This window comes from Pneumocystis jirovecii (genome assembly GCF_001477535.1).
Source record: "Pneumocystis jirovecii RU7 chromosome Unknown supercont1.3, whole genome shotgun sequence".
NCBI lineage: Eukaryota > Fungi > Ascomycota > Pneumocystomycetes > Pneumocystales > Pneumocystaceae > Pneumocystis > Pneumocystis jirovecii.
This window is the reverse complement of record NW_017264777.1, coordinates 314,912-336,481: the sequence shown is the minus strand read 5'-3', so window position 1 is coordinate 336,481 and position 21,570 is coordinate 314,912. Positions and strand designations below refer to the sequence as shown.

The following is a 21,570-nucleotide window of genomic DNA, read 5'->3' as shown; positions in this document are numbered from 1 at the left end:
TATGCCTATAGATGAGGCGGGATTAGAGCAGGTTCATAAAATTATTGAAGAAAGCTACAAAAATCTGGACGATGCAAGTATTCAGCAAAGAGCGTTTCAAGAATCATTAAAGTATCTTGGAAGCCTTACTGATGAAGAACATTGGTTCTGTACAGAGAAATTGACTGCTCTGATTAAAGAATCATTACAGCTTTTTGCATTTTTGGGGAGTAACGCGTTATCATGGTTGAAAATGAAGTTTAAGATGCAACTCGAAAGATGTCATTTATGTATTAAACATTACCATGTTCTCAAATCAGATATTAAAAAATTGTATGAGGGTCGTGAAGAGTAGGTAAAGGATGTTATGTATTTAAATGTTGACAAATTAAAGATATCTGAATACAAATATTCATGAATACATTGATCATTTGGATGAGTTTGATTATGAACGTGTACTTGAATCATTAATGGTTGTTTTAACACATACTTCATTCGAAACAGATAAGGATTTTGATATGACACATCAAATATTTATTCTAGTATATGAATGTTTATGGGGTATTGATTTACTTGAAAAAGAAGAAATTAGGGATAAATTTAGAACTCTTTTCCTTGGAATTCAGAGAAATGGTAAATTTTTACGTATCTATGATGAAGTGGTTCCTGGGATGATTTATTTTTTGTTTGACGAAAAATTTGGAGATTTTAATTCATGGGCAAAAAAATCATTAGAAAAACTTTCTAGAAAATTGAACTCGTCTGAATTCACTTCTATTGCAAAAGTTCCATTTACAGTTTCTATGGATAATTATTTAAAGACAAATAGCACATCATCCATTATATCAGCTTCGATCTTTTGGAAGGGTGCATCAGTTTTATTTCATTATATAGAAAAAAATTCTATTATTACAGATCTTTCAAGTCAAGGATGGGATATAGTAGGTCTTACTTGTTCACGATTATCTGAAAATACACCTGTAATTTTAGATGTTTTGGACGTATTTTCTGAACTTTTAGATGTTCTTGGTACAACGTTTTGGGAACAAGCAATATATTGTAATCCTCTTAGTGTTATTGATGTAATATTTCGAAATGATTATCTGCATAATATGATTAAAAACATGAATAAAGACAATAAAATGGATGAGGATTTTTCTAGAGTTTTTGTTACGCCTTTTACATGGATAAAATCGTTTATTAATAGCCTTCAAAATTCGAATCGACATCATTCATGTTCAAAATTTTTGTTTTATTTTCTTGAATACTTTCAACGTGACGGATACTCAAAAGAAAATAGAAATAATTATAAAATTTTAGCTTGTCAGATTTTAAGTTTAACATTCGAAATTTTATTAAAAAGTGAATCTTTAGATTTTGATACATATTTGATACTAGTTGAAGAAAATAGAAAAGTTTTCGAAAGTTATTTAAAAATTATTGTTGAGGAATTGTTGTTCTCTACTGATGTAAATAATCATGTAAGGGCTAAAGCATGTCAGCTAGTAGGACTTGTTTTAAGTGTGGATTGTAAAATTTTGCAGCAAGAATTTTATAATATAACAAAAAAGATCGAAAATCCTGATAATACTATTATAACTATTATGAACTATAATTGTGGAAAAATATGGGATATTTTGATTCAAAATATTCAGAGTTGTGATCTTGATCTTATATCTCAAATATTTCAGTCCTTTTCTTTGTTGTCTTATATTGAAATAATAGGTATAGAATCCGAAAGGTCTGCATATTTTAATAAAATATTTATGGATATAATTCTAAAAGTGAATCAGTTGTTAGCTAAATTTGATGAAATAGATTCTAGTGTATTTAAAGCAATGTTACAGGTTCCTGAAATTAATTGCTCTATTATATCATTGTCGTTTTCTCCAATTTTAGAAATTAGTCAGTTATCACTTAATATAATTAAACAAGCATATGATTGCGTGGATCGGTATCAAGCCTTTCGATTTAATTTGTCATATAATTTTGTTTCTACATTAATGGGTTTAATAGCTGTTATTGATAGTTTTATGGAAATACAATCGTTTTTTGTAGCATCTCAATTAGTAAAAACATCTATTACTATTCTTAGTATATTATGTTCTTCTGAAAATGGTCTTTTATTGTCAGATAAATACAATTCAAAAGAAAATCAATCAATTTTAACAATATTGTGGAGTCAATTTTGGATGTTCTTAAATATGTTATTTTCATTCTCTTTATCATGGGCTAATGATTTTCCAAAAGTTTCTATGATTGCTTTTTTAAGAAACGTATTGGAGATGGCTAATAATATGGTCAATTACTCTAAAATATATAATTCAATTATTTTATTAAATGATGTGAACGATTCAAAAGAAAACCTTGATAAGTCTCATGAATTATCTTTTCAAATACAGGATTGCCTTAAATATTCATTTTCATGGCTTCGTTTAAATGACGAAGCACTTTTGGTTTCTACTGTTGATTTTATTTGTTTTTTGTTTTTTCGCCTAAAAGTTGCTAATATGGTTCTAGAAGAAAGCATTTTAACTAATCTTAGAAATTTTCTTAAAAAAAAAAGTCATAAAACTAATCTTACTAATGAGCAAAAAGTAAAATTATACTCTGTACTTCAGGAATTTGATTTTATATTGAATAAATCTAATGAAATAAGGGTTGATAGTTCAACTACAGTAGAGTTTCAACCTTCTAAAAATGCTGAAACTTTTTTGAATAATACTAATAAAAAACTTAAAAATGGTTCTGAATTTTTTAAACTAAAGAAATCTATTCCTGATTCTATTTCAGAAACAAAGTCAAAAGTACAATCAAAAATAACTATGGAGTTATTTCATTCTAAATCAATATTGCCTTTATTTGAATCAAAAAATAATATAAACAAATATAACCTAAAGAATTTAAATTATTTTAAAAATAAATCTACAAATTATCATGGATCAAATTTAAGATCCAGTTCAATAAAACAATTTCGCTTAGAATTGTTAAAAGATAAAAAGAAGATAAATAAGGCTTTTAAAAAATTACCTAGAATTGAAACAGATATTACAGATTCAAGACTTTTTGGACCTGAAATACAGGAATTAGATAATTCTATTAAAAATGAAGATTTGGAACAAACATTTTCGTCTGATTCAGAATGTCAAGATAATACAGAGACTACTTTTTTATCAAAAGATGATAAAATTTATCCTAAAATTCGTCAAATAGAACGTAAATCTGTACAAAGGTTAGATTGTATGGATGTTATAGATAAAGGACCGCTTTCTAGGCAAAAATTGCTGAAACAAAAAGTTGATATATTAAAAATGAGACTGTTTCCCTCTCTGTCTCCATTACATAAACAAATTTTACAGTGGGATATAAGCTATAATGGAGAAATTCCTCCTAGTGCTAATAAACAGATGTATTTAGGAGTCGAGTATAAATTTCAGACATCACAGACTTATATGAATACATTTGAACCTTTATTGTTATTGGAATGTTGGCAACAAATTATTAAAGCTAAAGAGGAAAATACAGATCAATCATTTAAAATAAAAATAATAAATAGAGCTTCTGTTGATGAATTCATAGATCTTTATGTTTTTATTTCTTATGAAATATTTTATTCTGTTGTTATTTCAGATTCTGACATTTTAGTAATTTCAAATACATCAAAACCATTGAAAGAAGTTAATACTATTTCATGTTTAGCAAAAGTTCAAGCGATTTCAAAAAAAGATTCTATTGAACTTACCTTAAGGACGTATCCATCAAATGAAATGAGCATACTTCTTCGACCCAATAATGAGCTTTATGGAGTTAAATTATTTAGGTATATTATTTTAAATTATAAATTGTCATTTATAATATTATTTAGTTTAATTACAATTCAAAGAGAATATTCTGCTTTGAAAAGTTTAGGTACATATTTAAATATATGAAACTTATTACTAATATTTATAGAATATTTGGAACTTCGTGATGATATTATTAATGCTAAAGCTCAACCATTTCCCTTAGTCCCTTCTAATGAAATTCAATCTGCAATGCTCGCTTATAATGTAAATAAACCTCAAGCAGAAGCTATTGTTGGTGTAACAAATTCAACGGGTTTTCACCTTATACAAGGGTAAGTTTTTTTTATTATATATATTTATTATGTAGTTAAATTATTTTAAGGCCACCAGGAACAGGTAAATTCTACAAATTGGTCAATTCAGTGTTTAATAGTATTAGGAAAAACGAGAACAATTTTAGGCATGATTAATGCATTTCTTTCTAAATCGAAAAATAAATCAGCTTGTCTTGGAAAAGTTCAAAAAGATAGTCCTGTATCTTCAAAAATACTTGTTTGTGCACCTAGTAATGCTGCTATTGATCAGATTGTTTTACGTCTTAAACAAGGCTTTCGGAGTCCAGGAGGAACTATTTATTATCCAAAAATTGTTCGTGTTGGATCGAATGTAGCAATTAATGTTAAAGATGTAAGCTTAGACAATCTTATAGAGATAGAGCTTGCAAAATCCAGTGTAAAAATTGAACACGATTATCAGGCTACAAATCAGGTAGTTTTAAGAGAACAGTTAAATGAAATTTTAAAGCAACGTGATTCTCTACGTAAACAATTAGAAGATCAATTATCTGAACAAGAAAAAGGAAGTATAGAAGTTAAATTGAAATCATTGAATTTACAGAAGAATAACTTGGGTCAGCAACTTGATGAATTAAGAGATCAGCAAAACAATACTAGTAGATCATTAGATATCTCACGGCATAAAATACAAACCGATATCCTTACTAATGCAGATATAATTTGCAGCACGCTTAGTGGAAGTGGTTATGAATTTTTTGGAAATTTAGCTTTTGATTTTTCTACTGTTATTATTGACGAAGCAGCACAATGTATAGAACTTAGCACAATAATACCGTTAAGATATGGATGCAAACTCTGTATTCTTGTAGGGGGTTAGATATATATTTTTTGATTGCTTTATTTAAACATAATATTTAGATCCTAACCAATTACCACCTACAGTATTTTCTCAAATGGCTACAAATTATTCATATGAACAGAGTCTTTTTGTGAGAATGCAAAAGAATTGTCCTTCTTCAGTTCATATGTTAAGGTTTAGTTAATAATTTTGTTTTTTTTTTTGTAACGTTTATATAGTATACAATATCGTATGCATCCATGCATTAGCCAATTTCCAAGCAAATTTTTTTACTCAAATAGGTTAATTAATGGTGATTTTTGTATATTTTATTAAATGTTGGCTTAATTAAATTAGATGAAGGTATTGAGGAGAAAACTAAAAGATCTTGGCATCAAGTCGACTTATTTGGTCCTTATCGTTTTTTTGATATCCATGGTTACGAAGATGAAACTTCACGTTCTCCTTTTAATCTCATGGAAGCTCGAGCTACATTATTAATCTATGATGCTATTATACGAAGCTTTCCTTCTATAAATGTTAGTATTAATTTCAAAATATATTATACTTATTTTTTAGTTTAATGGTTATTTTGGAATTATTACACCATATAAACAACAGCTTAATAAAATTAAAGAATTGTTTATAAAAAAATATGGAGATTCCATTTTGAAAAACATCGATTTTAACACTGTTGTATGGGTTATATGAATTAGATAATTATATTAAAATTTTTAGGATGGATTTCAGGGTCAAGAAAAGGATATCATTATGTTATCATGTGTTAGGAGTTCTGGTAATATTAGAGATCTTGTTTTTAAAATATCTAAACATTCTAATAGCAAAGGGAATTGGGTTTCTTTCTGATATTAGACGAATGAATGTAAGTTTGACTAGAGCTAAATCTTCTATGATAATATTGGGTAATGTTGAAACTCTTTCTGGTCACTTTTATTGGCGTTCTCTTATTGAGGATGCTGAACAGCGAGGTTTACTTACTAAGGTGATTTTAATAGCTGTTTGTTTCGTTTTTAATTTATTTTAGTTTGATGATATTTTATTTGGAGTTTTAGAAAAGAATGCTAAACATGCTAGTTTTTGTAATTCTAGTACAACACATAATAAAGAAAAAATATCTAATGAAATTGATTCAGTTCAAGAAGATAGTGGCATTGTTAAAAATTTTATTGAGGATTCTGAAATAAAAACTCTTAAGAATTCATGTTTACAAAAAAATAGTTTTTCTCAAAATTCTGATATATTTGGAAATGAAGAAAATAAAAAAGAGGTTAATCCTGGTTTTATAGTAAAAATAACATATTTGAATCTGAATACATTATTGATTATTGGATTTAGGTCCCAGTGGAAACGCCGTCTCAAATTCCTTTTATAATTCATAAAAAACGTGTAGCCCCTGATATTTTTATACGTAGGCCTAAAATTAAAAAAAAGTAAAGATAATTCAATGATTACTTAGAATCATATTAGTGTTATACCCTTTATTAGCAGTGCTTTAAAATATTATATGATATTAAATTATTAATATGTAAAGATTTGATGATATATTTATGTAAATATTTATTTTATAATTTATGAATTGGGTTAGATTATATTTTGATTAAATATTTAATAACAATATTAAGTTTAATATTTAAATAATATTCATATTTATATTTTTTATGAAATTATAAGTTTACTTGTTTATATATATGTTCTAAATATAAAAGTTCCGTATTTAAATTATTAAAAATTCTAAAAATAAAAGATTGTATATTATTATGAATATTAAAAATATTTATCATAAGTACAGCTAACGAATCTCAATAGATACATATATGTATATGTATATTAATATTTTCCATAATTAATCAATATGTCCACTTTGAAATTTTTTGCTTTTAAAAATAGTAATATTGTGTGGTCTACACCATACTTCTTTTATATTATTTTCTTTTATTGAAAAATGTATTGTTGATTGAGAATTATTAATGCTTAAATTATCAAGGTTCTTTTCTTTTGAAACAGTAAATAAAAGACATTCACATCCACACCCTGTAGGACATTCTTTGGTCTGTATAAACCAATTTTCCATACATTTTGCATGTCCTCCATGAGAACAATTTGTACAACCTGATGCTAATCCTTTAATAAATTAATAAAAAATTTTAATAATATTATATATACCTTTTACAGGTACTTCACAAAATGTACAATTAGAAAAAAATTTAGCTTGTTTACACAAAATATAGTTTTTATTTATTGAAGATTGGTATATAGAGCATTTAATACAGTCTAGACACTCTTTATATATATATACTTTAAAGAAGTTACGTACCTGACTTATTATTTAAAGTAGATATAGTGTCCTCTTTATTAGAAGATATTTTATCATTTTTAAATTCTGAATTAAATTTTAAAATTTCAACACGTTCTTTATACAATTTCCATCTAAAAAGGAACTCCGCATAACTTTTTCTATAGAATTTATTTAGTTGTTTTCTTTCTTCATTAAAAAAGGAATATGAGGATAATGCTAATTCATCGTCAAGCTGATAATTTAATATTCTTATCGATACAGAATTATTTGAATTAATATATAATTGAGAATGTTTATTCTTATGTTCTTCTGCAGGAACAGGTAGTGTTACCTCAAAAGGAGTAGCTTTATGTTTATTAGAATTATTATACTTTACACTTGTTGAATAAGGATCAAAAAATGGTTTTGGAGAAATATGTATATTTTCCGATTCTGAATGTTGATTATAATATTTTTCATAAAAAGGTGTATTGTTATTATTATATAAAAACATATTATTGTCTTGAAATGACTTATTTGAACTTTGTGAAATCGAAGATATTGGTATCTCTTCATTTAACCCTAATTTCATATTACTATTTATTTTACATGGTTCTTTTAAAAAAATAATAGAAGTTTCAAGATATTTAGATAATTCTGATTGATTTTGTAAAAAATAATCAGTAGAATTTTTCTTTGAAAAAATATTATTTTGATCCTTCTATGAGTTAGCATTTTTTAAAAAATAATATAATTTATAACAGGATTTTGAAAAACATTTAACCCTGTTGAACTATCAAGTACACATGATAACATTGCTAAAGTTTGAACGTCTCTTATATTTTCGTAATATGAAAAACTAATTATTAATAATATTACGATATATCAATATACTTACATTTGATTAATTAGCCATTGTCCGAAAGGATGGTAACCCCAATGAATTTTAGTAGATAGTGAAGGTCTTGTCATTTTTTCTAAATTATAAATAGTTAAGTATTCATGAATTAATAATTTAAGATTAGTGTTTATATCATTTTTACCTGTAAATAAAAAATTCACAATTTTTTCAGATTCAATTCTAGATACTAACATTTTTATAAGTGTCCAAACTTTACAAAGTTCTGAAAATCCATATTTTGATGCAATTTTAGCATTATGTTCACATATTTCAGGACAAGAACCCTGAATTTTATATTCTCTTGCTAAATCTTCTTTAACGGGTTCAAGATGACTAATATTCTGAATAATAATGATATTTCCATAATAATTTTCAGAACGTGTATTTGCCATTCGACGATTAGAATAACGTTCATTTTGATTATGTGAATATATTCTTGAATTTTTCCATTTAAAGGACTATAATATATTAATCTATTGAGAATAATAAGTGGGTAAAATTACTTTTGTTCTTAAAAAATAAGATCCAGCTTGTATATCATCATCAGAATTTAAAGAATTGCATTTTAAAGATAAGTCTTCAGAATTTATTCCAATTTTATTGTTAACAAAACTCTCAATATTACCAAAAGATTCGAACAAATAATGATGATGTGATTCAAATTCTTTATTTTTTTTCTCAGAAAGAATTGATATTACTCTTTTGTTAACTGTTTCACTTTTTTTTGGGAAAAAACAAACAAGTTTTCCTTGTTAATATTTTAGTAAAACTAAATATACTATATTATAATTTACCACAAGAAAAAAATGCAGCTGCACATTTCCGAGGGATAGGTACAATAATATTATTTATGTTTTTTTCCAAAGAAGCTGAATTTGATAAAGTTTGATCATCATCACTTGAAAAATCACCTTCACTATCTGATATCCATTTTCCACTTAATACGCTTTCTCCTAAAAGATAACGAATACATATTTCTAAACATGGTGCTTTTTTTTTAAGATAACTTTCTGATATTTTAATTAAAGAATGTCTAATTTCTGTATAATTTTCTTCAGATAGAGACGATGTTTTTTCAAGTTCAAATTTTGGAGTAGCATTTCCAGGATAATTATACGGAAATTTAACAAGAAGCCTAATAAATATCATAATGTTATCAGCACCCCAAGGACCATTAAGTGTTAATGTACAATTACGTTCAGTTACATTTATCTATATATTTAGTTATATTCTTTTTTATATTGCTTATTACTTCTTCAAAATTAACTTTTGAGAATTTTTGACCTATCCATGAAAGCTCTTCACCCAAGTTTTCAGGAATATTCCACGTGGTAGGTGAATTATTATTTATAGATCGTTCTATGTGTACACCTCTCATCCATGCTAAAGGTTGAACTCCTTTGAATGATTTTGTAGCTTTTGTCATATATATTCCACGCATGTGGTTTTCTGTGGCAGTTTTATATCTATTAAATATTGCATTTACTTTATTATTCCCAGAACTTCTTAAAATAGATGTTGTTTGAGGCGTTTGTGAATAAATTAATGAAGTATCTTTCTGATTTATAAAAGGCTCGTAACGATAAGTTTTATATTCTGCACCTGAACATGTCATTCTGAATCTTATCGGTTTTTTTGGATCATGCCCAACAGACTATATTTTTAAATAAAATAATAAAAAAAAAATAAACTTACTTCCAATATTTCATTAGACATTGGCCATAGTCGCAAATGATGATCTTTAGACAATGTTATAAGCTGAAATTGTCTGGTATCTATATTGTAATTTAAATTAAGTCGAAAAAAAATAAATACTGTTAACCTCTAGATATATCTTCAGGTTCACTATATCTCCAAACGAATTCCTTAACAATATCTGTATGCCCTTCAAATTTAACTAATGGTTCTACTGGGAAATTTTTTTCATCTTGTATATCCCATAAATATAATGAATTATCATCACGTTGAGGTAACGTAATAACACCCCAACCAAATGGCGTATGACGTGCTCTCCAAACAGGTGTGTTTGTTCGTATTATTTTTTCTGGTATATTTTCATTTTTTTCATAATCCCAAAAACAAACAGATTTATCCAAAGAACATGTAATTATTTTTGTTTCTTTTGTCCTATTAAAATCTATTCCATATATTTTTGTCAAATATTCGCAAACACAAATTGATTTAAATGGACGTGATCCATACTTTAAAAAATTAATAAAATTTGCAATATATCAATTAATAAATACTCTATCATCCCATATTCTTAAAAACCGCCCATGACTTGATGCTAAAACATGTTCATTTTGGCAATTCCATTTGACTTGTGTTGATCCTGCTGTCCAATCACAATAACTATTGATTGGTTTTTTTGTATCTCGAAGATCCCAACAATAAATATATGAATCTATAGCACAAGTTGCCAATATATCCGGATGGTGTGCACTCCAATTGATATCAGTAATTGCACGAGAATGGCTATGTAAGACGAATTCTATTGCATTTCGTGACGGCAATGAAAGATTCCATACAATAGTTTTTTGGTTTGACTTGATTCTAATTAAAAAAAATCTAAAATAAAGTCTTATATACAGTAGAAGCAATCCAGTATGCACGACATGCATCTAAAAACGTTAAACATAGTCTATAGACCAATGGAAATTAGTACGAGGAGACGATTGAACATCTGCTACTTCCCATGTAGTAAAATGGGGAAGAAATCGGGGAGGATCATATGGATTGTCTATATCAACAACGAGAATTCCTTTTCGTCTAATTTTTATCAACCTTTTTCCACAAAATATAGTTTAAACTAACGATGCTAATATTACATCTCTACCACATGCTGAAATTGTCCTTTTATACATTAAAACAGAAAATACATAACTTTACTTACATTGCACTCACTGGTTCATCTACTTTTATAGACATTTGTTTATCAAAAGTAGGACTATTTATTACTCCCATTTTGTTTGTCTTTTTATTCTTAATAAATCATTATTAAAATACTAATTTTTATTCGTATTAAAGTATAGAAATATAAAACTACTTAATTATAATTTTCCTATTAAATTTTTAGTAAAATATTATTTCTCTTTGATATAATTTCTTAATCATTTTTAATATTTTTCTTATCAGTCGACATTGAGCGTCATAGGTTATATTTAACTTTAAAAATGGCATTACCTAAAAGAATATTAAAAGAAACCGTAAGAATTATTTATTCATAAAGAATAATATGAAACATATGAATAGGAACGTTTAATTGCTGATCCTCCTCCAGGAATTGTTGCAGAGTTTTGTCAGGATAATTTAAGGTATTTTAAAATAAAGATTGAAGGACCAGCACAATCTGCATATGAAGATGGTATTTTTTGCTTGGAATTGTTCCTTCCTGAAGGTTTTTTTTGAAAAATAAGTCAAAATGAACAAAGATTGAATGTTTTTAGAATATCCTATGGTAGCACCTAAAGTTAGGTTTTTGACTAAAATTTATCATCCAAATATTGATAAACTTGGGAGAATATGTATGGACATCTTGAAGAGTATGTAGTTTATATTTTTTTTACTTTAAAAAATATGGTTTAGATGCATGGTCTCCCGCTCTGCAAATACGAACAGTGTTATTATCGATTCAGGCACTCTTGTCTACTCCTAATCCAAATGACCCATTAGATCAATCTATAGGGCAAGAATTTTTATATAATCGCGCAACATTTGATGCAACTGCTAAAGAATGGACACGTTTGTATGCGAAGGTGAAAAAATGATTTTAAATGAAATGGTGGATAATCAATGATATGTTTTTATTGTTATCAAATAATAATATTGTAATGGGAAAATATGCATTTTCTATTTTCCAAAAAGGGTGAAATATTGTAAAAATAATACAGCCGTATACTTTTAAAAATTATGATATTGCTAGTTTTTTGTCTTATAGTTCTGTTTTTATTTCGTAGAGTTTATTCTGATTAAACATGTTTCCTTTATTATAACATTTGTATAACATATAGAATTTTTGAATTATTTAATATTCTTTATCATTATATATAGAACCCATGAAATAAATACAAAAATGCACTTTGAATTAGGGATGAATATGTTATATGTCATTATACTAAATAATTATGTGCAAATAGAGACATAAGTCTCGACAACTGATGTAAATATAGACATAATTAATGTTTATTAAATTGGTTACTATTTAAACATTCTTAGGGCTCTGTAATTAAACAAATACTTGTACACAATATATATAGATACACGTATATATCACTGTTTTTATAGATATATGTCTATGATAAAACAACTTCAACGACTTGTACCTATGACCTTTGACCTAGTACCCTTTGCTTGTTGTTTAGAAAATCGAGAGACATTAGATCCACGAGATGCTAATGCAAGTCTAGCTTTGTCTGCTCTCTTTTGGTTCCTGAAAAAAAGTTAAATTATTTTTAAGAGGAAAACAGTAATTATACTCATGTGCACGTTTTTTTTCTTTTGCATCTTTAATCGCTATTTGTCTCAATGAAAGACGAACTTCTTCCCGCTGATTCCGCTTTTCCATTATCATTTCAAGACTTGCACCTACGATTGCACGTTGATGTTTAATTGTGCGCCGTGAACGCTTTTTTGCTACTTCTTCTGTAATACCCTTTTTATGCAATCGTCGGTATAAAACTGTCCATGAGACTTTCCTGGGATTTATTCGCTGGAGGAACAAAGAACATGTTTTCCTAAATAAAAATCGGAATACTTTATTGTCCAATCTGACATAAATCTATTTTCTGATCAATTTTGACTCTTCCTCTTTTATTTTTTACCTTCCCTCTACCAGGATAAATCTTGTTGCCACCAAACGAATCAACCTCAATCCTCATCTCCTGAATGAATAATCAGCTTTGTTTCAAATATATAAAAGAAATATTTTAGTATTATAAATATATGTAAAATATTGCTTATTTATTGGATAAAAACTCCTCGAAAAGAACATTGTGACATAGAATTCACAAAAAATAAAGAAAACATATGTTAATCTACTAAAATATGCTTAAATATCAACTAATTACTTACCTTTTTCTTAACTTTTTTTTAAACACGTTTGTTGAAATGTTGAAAATTTTATCGTGTTGTTATGACAACGTGACGTTGAACTCGTCCTTAAGAAACGTTCTTGATATCAGAGACTTTGTAAGTGAAGGTAAATATGTATAAAATGTAGGATAGAATATGATTCTAACATATTTAGAGCTTTGGAAACATTAAACTTTGTTCATATTTATGTTTTTGTGTTTTTAAACATCTATTTGATAATGATTGAATGAATTATTTTAAAGATTAGAAAATATAGAAATATATGATGGCAGAGACCACTGAAGAGCCTCCAACAGTTTTTCAGTGTGTTAACTGTAGATCAGTAGTTGGGGATTCATATGCATGGTCAACATCTCATCGGGAAAGTAATACAATTACTCTTGCAGGTATATTTGGGAATACAGAAGGATGTCATTAAAAAGTTCTAAGAAGTCCCTGAAGACAGTATAATAGAGTCAGAGATGGAAGAATGCACACCTCAAGGGTATGAAAAAGTAGAATGCGTTTTCAGTGCAGTTAAATTGCTTGTATAGTAATTTTACAGAAATATCATGTAAACATTGTAAAGGGAATTTGGGTCGTATATATAAATCAACGCCACGGCGGCTAGATGATATTCGGTAATTAGAATGGTGCTTTTTCAGGGATTGTAAAAAGACTAATAAAGAATAGTGATATGTTTACGTTTAATCTTGACAATATTATATCGTACGAACTCGTGTTTATTTCTAGAATCAATATAAGTAGAAAGACTAATGGAAAAACATTTAGGTATCAACTTGGTCCGAAAAAGTCGAGACCTGTTGAATCTATTAATGGTGTTTTTGGATCATCTATTGATGCTGAAATACAAAATGAAATTAATAAAGTATTTTATGATTAATTCTTTTTATTGCTTAACATGTGGTTTAGCTTAAAAGCTTCACCGTTGCTGTTTTTGAGCAAGTAGAGGAACTTCAAAATCGAAGTACATCTTTGGAAACTGAGCTACAAAAGGTTAAAAATTTTAGTCTTGATCTTCTAGCTAGTGATGAATATTTTTTCGACCGAAACAGTCATTCAGATCTTCCTCCTAAGCAAGTCATGTCCCAGATTAAGGCGTCATCGCCAGCCTCTAATCCACAAGAATTTGCACATCATCTTCGTAAACGCTCGCACGGTATTGAATACAATTTAAAACGTCTCTCAAACATTGGATAAATATTATAACTTTGTTTATATTTTCATTTTATTTATGCATTTACTAATAACAATATTTTTTTCTATTTTTACTGGCTATTTATTATATGTTTATAGGGGTTTTATGATTTTTTTTAGACTTTATAATATTAAGATTCTATAGAATATATCAATAAAATATACTTAATCTTTTAGAATTCGTGCTGTTTTTATGTGCTCTGTTATTTCTTCTGTATATTTTTCTTTAAGGTTCTTATCATACATTGACTTAAGTGTTGGTGAAAGACTCTAAATTTTGTTAAAAAAAAAAAATGAAAAAAATACAAACATGATAAAGTTCTTGTTCATTTGGTGTTGTATAAATCATAAGTCCGTATCCTGTTGCAACAATGGCTGAACCCCATACACTTCCTTTTATCCATGACTTAAATGTCATCTTATGTTGTCGAGTACAAGGCTGGTGAAGGCTTAACGTTAATGTTATGAAACACCAAAAATTTTATAGGAAAGGTAAGCAAGTGTTTTTTGAACAAATGAAGGGTTAAATTGCATAGGATTTGTGTTTTAAAAACAATTGAATTATATTTGTGTGTGTGTGTTTTGTATAGATGTATGATTATCCAGTAAATTATCATAAACAACTACATGGTCAGTGTAAACAACGAAGTTATGGGAATGTTTATCATGATTCATGTAAAAATTATGGAAGTAATGAGCACATAAGGATGTATTCTGATGAGCAGATGCCGTGTAAACATAGACTCTATCCAGATAAAACGTATAACATGCATCATGGAAAGGCTGAGAAAGATCATGTAAATTATATACAAGTAGTTTCTACTCCAGGACATGGTGGATATTGTGGAGAGAAGCAGTTGTACTATAATAATTATCAAATTAAGGTTCCAGAGTTTGTCGATAAGAGTAATGGTGGAAGAAAGCCATATGTTAATACTATGAAAGATTCTTCCTATTGGAATAAAATATATCCGTGTTACCCTTATTCTCGGGATACATACATGAAATGGATGTATAGTGGAGGCACAAATTCGATATGGGGATTTTCAGATACGCATTTACCATATAGACGACCTAATCCAAGACATTTTGGTTCTGCAGAATATTTGAATAGGAAAGCAGGATGTATAGATCAAATTGCATTGCATAATAGGGATGCACCATGTCATCGATACCCTTTGTCTGAGCCAAATGATATATCATGGGAAGTTCCTACGAGAAGAATTCGTAATAATATCAGTATGCCAAATATAGGCTCACAGTTTAAACGGCAGAATAATATGAATTATCCATGCAGGCCACATAATGCCATAGATCCTCTTTATCATAAGGCGAGTTTTATGAATCTCCCTGTTCCTACCACAACTATAAAAGGATCTATATATGGTGTAGAATCAGCTAATAGGAGGTTAAATGATGATTCTGTTTCTTTGTTTTGTGATGATTCATTTTCTTCTTCTTGCTATGAAGGTAGAGATATTGAGAGTCCACGAGTAATATTATCTAGAAATATTAACAGTATAAATCAATTGGCTCCTCATTCTGTTACAGAAAATTTATATATATCAAATGACATAGAAGTTATTGATACAAAAAATAGTAAATCGCCGCATGATTCTGAAAAAAAGATTCAAGAAATGCATAAAAACCATAAAAATGAAAATTCAAATGGTAATTCTACAAGTAGTTATAAAAAAAAGCAAAAAAAATCTAAAAGTAGTTTTGATGGTCTAAGTAGTATTTATAAATATGGTATTGATAAAGAAAATATCTTAAAATATAAAGAAAAAAGTAAGTTTTATGATAAATTTTATATTTCTTTCTGATTTTAATAGTTAAAAAATCATTTTCATCTTCTAATGAAAGTTTACTACATAAAAAAAGTTTCCAAAATGGTATGCAACCTAATACAGCAAATGCACAGAAAACTTTACACGAAAAAAATGATGACATAAATTGGCCATTAAATACTTTTAATGAAAATACGTTTCAGAACCATATGCCAAAAAATAATCAAAAATTAACGCGTTCTAATATTGAATTGAGTAGTTTACAAGCACATGATGCTGCTGTTATAAATAATGGTATAAAACTTTTTATTTTAATACTAAAGTTTTTAATATGATTTCAGGAAAATCCAATAATGAGCAAAAATTTAAATTATTTTCATTATCACATGAAAAGTTAGGAATTAACGGATTGGATAATGATAAAAATGATATAAATACTGGGACCCATAAATTAAATAAAAAAAAGGCTTCTGGTTATATAAATGGTTAATAGTTTTTTTTAATATTATTGATTGATTGGTTTTATAGATTTAAAACAAGAAACACTTCCTATTTTTTCACAGTTTTCTTCAATTACTAATGCAGGTTTTCAAAAAAATAATAAACCTGCAAATATATTGCATGAATCTAATTATGGTATACTATTTATATTCTTTATATTGTAGATTTATTTATGATTTAGAATCTAAAACTTCGAGTCAAGCACTGAATAAAGATATTGATAAAAAAATAACTTTTTCGGATTTGAAAGGTTTACAAGACCAAGTATATTGTGCTAATGATCCTCAAACTCAATTAAAATATGCTAAAAAATTGATTCAAGTTGCATCTGATCTTTCTAATGATAACATGAAAGATACTAAGTTTGTTAAGAAAAATAAAGAAAAATATTTGTCTGATGCTTATTCTATTATAAAAGGATTAGTGAATTCGGTAAATTATATATATGTATATGAATAATTTTAATGCAAATAGAGCTCCCCTTATCCTGAAGCTATGTTTTTTCTTGCTAATTGTTATGGAGATGGTACTTTTGGATTACCTATTGATCATAAACAAGCATATACGTTATATTATTCAGCATCTAAATATAAGCATTCTCAGAGTATTTATAGAACAGCTGTTTGTTTAGAAATTGGAATGGGAGTTAAGAAAAACCAAGAAAAGGCTGTTCAATATTATCAAAAGGCAGCATCTCTTGGTAATGTTAAAGCTATGTATAAGATTGGTAAGATTTCTTTGATTTATAGATATTTTTTTAATAATTTAGGCATAATATTGTTAAATGGTTTACTTAAACAAACTAAAAATCCTAAGAAAGCTATTTTTTGGTTAAAAAAAGCTTCTGAACTTGCTGATGAGGAAAATCCACATGCACTTCACGAATTGGTTTTGAATTCTGAATATTTTTCTAATATCTAACTTTTTATAGGCTATTTTATATGAAAAAGATAATGAAGGCATTTGTGTTTAGATTTTTAGATGCACTTTTAATAATTATAGGCATTGTTACTCGAGATGAAAAACACTCTTTTGAATTGTATACTAAGGCTGCTCATTTGATGTATCCTCCATCACAGGTTCGATTAGCATATGCGTATGAACATGGTGTTTTAGGGTGCGATGTTGACCCAAAAAAAAGTATAACATGGTACAATTATTCTTTTTTTTAAGATTTAGGTTAATAATTCATTAAGGTATTCGCGTGCTGCAGAAAAAGGGAATCCAGATGCTGAATTGGGTTTAAGTGGATGGTATTTAACTGGAGCAGAAGGTGTTTTAGAACAATCTGATAGAGAAGCATATCTTTGGGCTAAGAAAGCTGCTGAGAAAGGTTAGAATAAGACATTATAGTTTACACTTTATTAAAAAAGCACACTAGGTTTAACAAAAGCTGAATATGCTGTTGGTTATTATCTTGAGGCTGGAATTGGCGTAAAAAGTAATCGTACAGAAGCTAAAATGTGGTACAAACGAGCAGCCAGTAACTTATATCTACAACATTAAGTATAAATGTTTTAACATGATTAGGAAAAGGGCTTGTTAGAGCAATAGAAAGGCTTTACGAGCTAAAAAAGCTTGGTTCTAATTCAAAAATACCAGATAAAATTTATAATCGTTGGCAATTAACAAGAATGTTTGATTGCAGTATATTATGAGTGTTTGATTTTATCTAATGCAATGGTTATGCATGTTTTTTTGAGAATGTATATATTTCTAGTAGTTAATAATATAAAGTTTGTTTCCTAATTTTTTTAGCTGATATTAATTGTATTCAGACCCCTAACAAGTTTAATAAAATACAGTAAATGGCTGCATTGCATGTTAATTAACTGCTAGCCAGTTTTGATAAAAAAGAGCGATTTTTTTAGCCTTTTATCAAATGAAGTAGACAATAGTACTGAAAAAATAAAATTGTACCAATATATTCCATCACAATGAAAATACAATTATATTCTTAATGTATATTAAAATGGATGTTTTCATTATAACTGTTTTTTTTTTCAATTTATCGTGTATTAAGTCTCAAATAAAAAAGAATTTATCCGTTCACTGCACTCTTCTACAGACAAATTCTCTAAGGAAAGGCTTTTTTCTTTTCCATACTCTTCTTTGTGTCAAATCCTTAGATATTAAATATATTTAAAGACTTACCATATCGAATCCACAAAACTGGTGTAACACCCATTGCTTCTCGAATAAGAATAGGAACATATGGATTATGCTTCTTTAATATAGGATATATCTTTCTAATAAACAATCTTCTAAAAGTAAGCCTTTTTTTTAAAAAAAAAAAAAGATATACCTAACATTCTCACTTGAATTACTTGTTTGACAGAAATGAAATCTTAACTCAAAAAAATCAGATAAATATCTTTTAATCTAATAAAAGTACCTCTTTAATATGCTTTTGAAGGATATATCGCCCTGACATATCTCATTGAAGCCGTACAGCTTTTTATTCGTTTTTTGATGTCTTCCGTTGTATATATCGGTAACCGTAATAATATAATTAACGTCATAAAAATTCAATAGACAAATAAAATAGCTTTTATAAGATAAATACGGGCTAAATTCTGTAAAAAACATGTCTTCTATAATTTCTATGATGCAATTGAAGGCTATACATCTTTGGAACCATCCAGCAGGCTTAAAAACAGTTCATTTTTGTGAGTTTTTGGTTTTTTAAGAAATTAATTAATATTATGTTATAGGGGCGCCTACAATGAAGGTTTTTTGAGATTTAACAGCTTTTCTATGTTTTTAATATGTGTTTTTGAGTGGGGATTAGTTTTGGCGGGGATTGGAGATATGAAGCGCTCGCCAGATAGACTTTCTGTGTCACAGAATACAGGTAGCAATAGATGCTGTAGAAAAGAATATATCTGATAGAATGGCTAAGCACTGACGTTAACTGGGCTTATATGGGCACGCTGGAGCATGATTGTTAAGCCAAAAAATTATTTGTAAGCATTGCAAATGAAATATTACATAAAGAATAATTTTTGTTTTTTAGGTTAGCAGCAGTAAATCTTTTCCTTATGACTACGGGTAAATTTGGGATATTTTTGTAACTTTTAGAAACTGATGTATCAAGGCGGTATTCAATTATCACGGATTTATTTGTAAATATTCATTTACAAATAAAACAAGTTAACTTAAGTAGATATCAACGCACTCTTAAGCAAGCAGGTACAGGATAAGGGTGCAAGGAGAATGCATAGTACATTGGTAATATATAGGAGAAGTGTTGAGTATTGAAAGAATTAAATAAATGTTCATTTAGCATATATATGAAATTATTATTATATGTCAAATGCTCAAATAACTGATGTACAAGTTCGTCTGAAATATAATGCTCAGTGTAAACGCTACAATTTAAAACAGTTTAAAAACGCACTATAATACACTAAATGGTTTTTGTACACATTTTATATAATAAGAATTCTGTTTTTGTTTTTTGTTGCACTAGTTTGTTGGTATCTAGCATAAAATGATTGATATAGATTAATAACATTAGTTGGGATGAATGTTGGATATTTCGTTATTGTAAGATTCCTTTTCTGAAGCAAAGCCATTCTTGAGGTCATCGTCGCCTGCATTGTAATATTCATTTTGATTGTCCATCATGTTGATATTGATTGATTGAACTTTTTGGTTGATACCAAGCAGATCGCTAGACGATAGATCTGTTATTTTTACATTATTTTTGTCTTCAAAATGAGTCATTTCGTTATCCATGATCGGAATGTATTTTGATATCTCGCCTGAAAACATACTTCTTGTCTCTTCTGCGTCATAATCATCAAAATCTTCTGGATTTGAAAATGTATCTGTCAACGATTTATATTGGCCATTTAATTTGCCCTCATTAAAGATGGGAGAATGAGCCGATGCCAAGATAGGATGCGGTGGAAGAATACTACTTGATTCAGATCCAAAAATAATCACTGCTTTTTATACCTAAAAATTTCTCCATGTCCTCCCTGTGTTGTCGATCCTTCGGAATAACCAATATTAAACGGGTCACTGGAACGCAGCATAATCTCTTCTAGACCACCGCCACTCCAGCCTTTTTTTGCAATCCCTTCATAAATATCTACTTCGGCTCGAATAACCAAAGCACTTCGTTCCAAAACTTTAGACCATGTTTCTTGGATTATATCAAGTGCTCCATTATAATGATCAGACTTGAGACGTTCCAGATCGTCTGCTAAACGAGAAAGATCTATCAATGCCTGCCGAAAAGTCGCCAAGTCTACCACACTCAACAAAATATCGACAAAAACAAATTGCTACCTCGTTGCTTCTTCCGGCCTACACGTAAATGCTCTGCTTCTCTTTCCTGAATCTTCTTGTTCTTCTCTTTCATCTGACGCTGATACATATCATTTCTTTCTTGTGTAATCGCACAAAATGTATCTAGTTCTTCCATCAACGGTATTTCAAACCTCCGGTACAACGTTTCACTCAAAATTTGCTGATGGTTTGCTATCAGGTACTGCATCCCTCCTGCTAGCATAAATCCTGATACATCTTCGTCTCCAACTCCTTTGCAGCGTGCACATTTTTCCAAAGCTGCTCCAAATGACGATGCCGTCTTAGATAACTGCACCAAACTATGCCGGTACGCTTTTGCTGTATAAAGGAGCTCTTGATATGCTAAATATCTCTTAAATAAGTATGTAAACCTCCTTCAAAACTGCTACCTTCAATCGATGTTGAAATATCATTCTGTGTAATGATTGTTTTGGGCAGTGGTGGTGCTGTTTGTATGCAAAGTGATGCAACTGTGGGTGCTATATGTGTAGTAGATGTCATAGAATACGTAGGAGATGATGGAAAATTCTGCAAATAAGAGGACATTTCTTTTAAAGCTGTTATACGGGTGGTTGC

At 28.4% G+C, this 21,570-nt stretch overlaps 10 protein-coding genes across 10 annotated transcripts; 5 read left to right on the top strand and 5 right to left on the bottom strand.

Annotated features, from left to right (window-relative positions):
- Window position 1: 1 nt before the first annotated feature.
- T551_00770 (uncharacterized protein) lies at window positions 2-6,353 on the top strand (the record flags this gene model as incomplete). The annotated part of the gene is made up of 14 exons (XM_018373034.1): window positions 2-330; window positions 374-3,799; window positions 3,845-3,888; window positions 3,931-4,096; window positions 4,147-4,160; window positions 4,204-4,932; window positions 4,979-5,093; window positions 5,138-5,211; window positions 5,256-5,437; window positions 5,478-5,594; window positions 5,637-5,694; window positions 5,741-5,901; window positions 5,944-6,204; window positions 6,255-6,353. The coding sequence occupies 14 exons, from the start codon at window positions 2-4 to the stop codon at window positions 6,351-6,353; spliced, it is 5,775 nt and encodes a 1,924-aa protein (XP_018230780.1).
- Window positions 6,354-6,762: 409 nt separating this feature from the next.
- On the bottom strand, window positions 6,763-11,059 carry T551_00769 (uncharacterized protein; the record flags this gene model as incomplete). Its single annotated transcript, XM_018373033.1, has 15 exons — window positions 6,763-7,040; window positions 7,083-7,190; window positions 7,234-7,912; window positions 7,957-8,053; window positions 8,093-8,553; window positions 8,599-8,843; window positions 8,890-9,307; window positions 9,348-9,749; window positions 9,791-9,870; window positions 9,918-10,296; window positions 10,342-10,641; window positions 10,685-10,716; window positions 10,761-10,864; window positions 10,910-10,948; window positions 10,989-11,059. 15 exons carry the CDS (start codon window positions 11,057-11,059, stop codon window positions 6,763-6,765), a joined length of 3,693 nt encoding a protein of 1,230 aa, XP_018230779.1.
- A 209-nt stretch (window positions 11,060-11,268) lies between these two features.
- T551_00768 (ubiquitin-conjugating enzyme E2 35) lies at window positions 11,269-11,862 on the top strand (the record flags this gene model as incomplete). Its single annotated transcript, XM_018373032.1, has 4 exons — window positions 11,269-11,301; window positions 11,348-11,492; window positions 11,542-11,637; window positions 11,681-11,862. 4 exons carry the CDS (start codon window positions 11,269-11,271, stop codon window positions 11,860-11,862), a joined length of 456 nt encoding a protein of 151 aa, XP_018230778.1.
- Window positions 11,863-12,403: 541 nt separating this feature from the next.
- T551_00767 (uncharacterized protein) lies at window positions 12,404-12,972 on the bottom strand (the record flags this gene model as incomplete). The annotated part of the gene is made up of 3 exons (XM_018373031.1): window positions 12,404-12,524; window positions 12,571-12,872; window positions 12,916-12,972. The coding sequence occupies 3 exons, from the start codon at window positions 12,970-12,972 to the stop codon at window positions 12,404-12,406; spliced, it is 480 nt and encodes a 159-aa protein (XP_018230777.1).
- Window positions 12,973-13,647: 675 nt separating this feature from the next.
- Window positions 13,648-14,386, top strand: T551_00766 (uncharacterized protein; the record flags this gene model as incomplete). Its single annotated transcript, XM_018373030.1, has 5 exons — window positions 13,648-13,670; window positions 13,720-13,806; window positions 13,859-13,894; window positions 13,958-14,054; window positions 14,099-14,386. 5 exons carry the CDS (start codon window positions 13,648-13,650, stop codon window positions 14,384-14,386), a joined length of 531 nt encoding a protein of 176 aa, XP_018230776.1.
- Window positions 14,387-14,548: 162 nt separating this feature from the next.
- T551_00765 (uncharacterized protein) lies at window positions 14,549-14,801 on the bottom strand (the record flags this gene model as incomplete). Its single annotated transcript, XM_018373029.1, has 2 exons — window positions 14,549-14,653; window positions 14,694-14,801. The coding sequence occupies 2 exons, from the start codon at window positions 14,799-14,801 to the stop codon at window positions 14,549-14,551; spliced, it is 213 nt and encodes a 70-aa protein (XP_018230775.1).
- A 172-nt stretch (window positions 14,802-14,973) lies between these two features.
- T551_00764 (uncharacterized protein) lies at window positions 14,974-18,332 on the top strand (the record flags this gene model as incomplete). The annotated part of the gene is made up of 12 exons (XM_018373028.1): window positions 14,974-16,174; window positions 16,219-16,467; window positions 16,515-16,658; window positions 16,702-16,809; window positions 16,856-17,106; window positions 17,149-17,401; window positions 17,444-17,562; window positions 17,606-17,639; window positions 17,677-17,824; window positions 17,871-18,007; window positions 18,056-18,157; window positions 18,205-18,332. The coding sequence occupies 12 exons, from the start codon at window positions 14,974-14,976 to the stop codon at window positions 18,330-18,332; spliced, it is 2,874 nt and encodes a 957-aa protein (XP_018230774.1).
- Window positions 18,333-18,692: 360 nt separating this feature from the next.
- On the bottom strand, window positions 18,693-19,108 carry T551_00763 (uncharacterized protein; the record flags this gene model as incomplete). The annotated part of the gene is made up of 4 exons (XM_018373027.1): window positions 18,693-18,781; window positions 18,829-18,935; window positions 18,980-19,026; window positions 19,070-19,108. 4 exons carry the CDS (start codon window positions 19,106-19,108, stop codon window positions 18,693-18,695), a joined length of 282 nt encoding a protein of 93 aa, XP_018230773.1.
- A 153-nt stretch (window positions 19,109-19,261) lies between these two features.
- T551_00762 (uncharacterized protein) lies at window positions 19,262-19,877 on the top strand (the record flags this gene model as incomplete). Its single annotated transcript, XM_018373026.1, has 7 exons — window positions 19,262-19,343; window positions 19,389-19,405; window positions 19,456-19,528; window positions 19,577-19,640; window positions 19,691-19,725; window positions 19,772-19,799; window positions 19,841-19,877. 7 exons carry the CDS (start codon window positions 19,262-19,264, stop codon window positions 19,875-19,877), a joined length of 336 nt encoding a protein of 111 aa, XP_018230772.1.
- Window positions 19,878-20,190: 313 nt separating this feature from the next.
- Window positions 20,191-21,540, bottom strand: T551_00761 (uncharacterized protein; the record flags this gene model as incomplete). The annotated part of the gene is made up of 4 exons (XM_018373025.1): window positions 20,191-20,596; window positions 20,638-20,932; window positions 20,974-21,336; window positions 21,384-21,540. 4 exons carry the CDS (start codon window positions 21,538-21,540, stop codon window positions 20,191-20,193), a joined length of 1,221 nt encoding a protein of 406 aa, XP_018230771.1.
- Window positions 21,541-21,570: the final 30 nt, after the last annotated feature.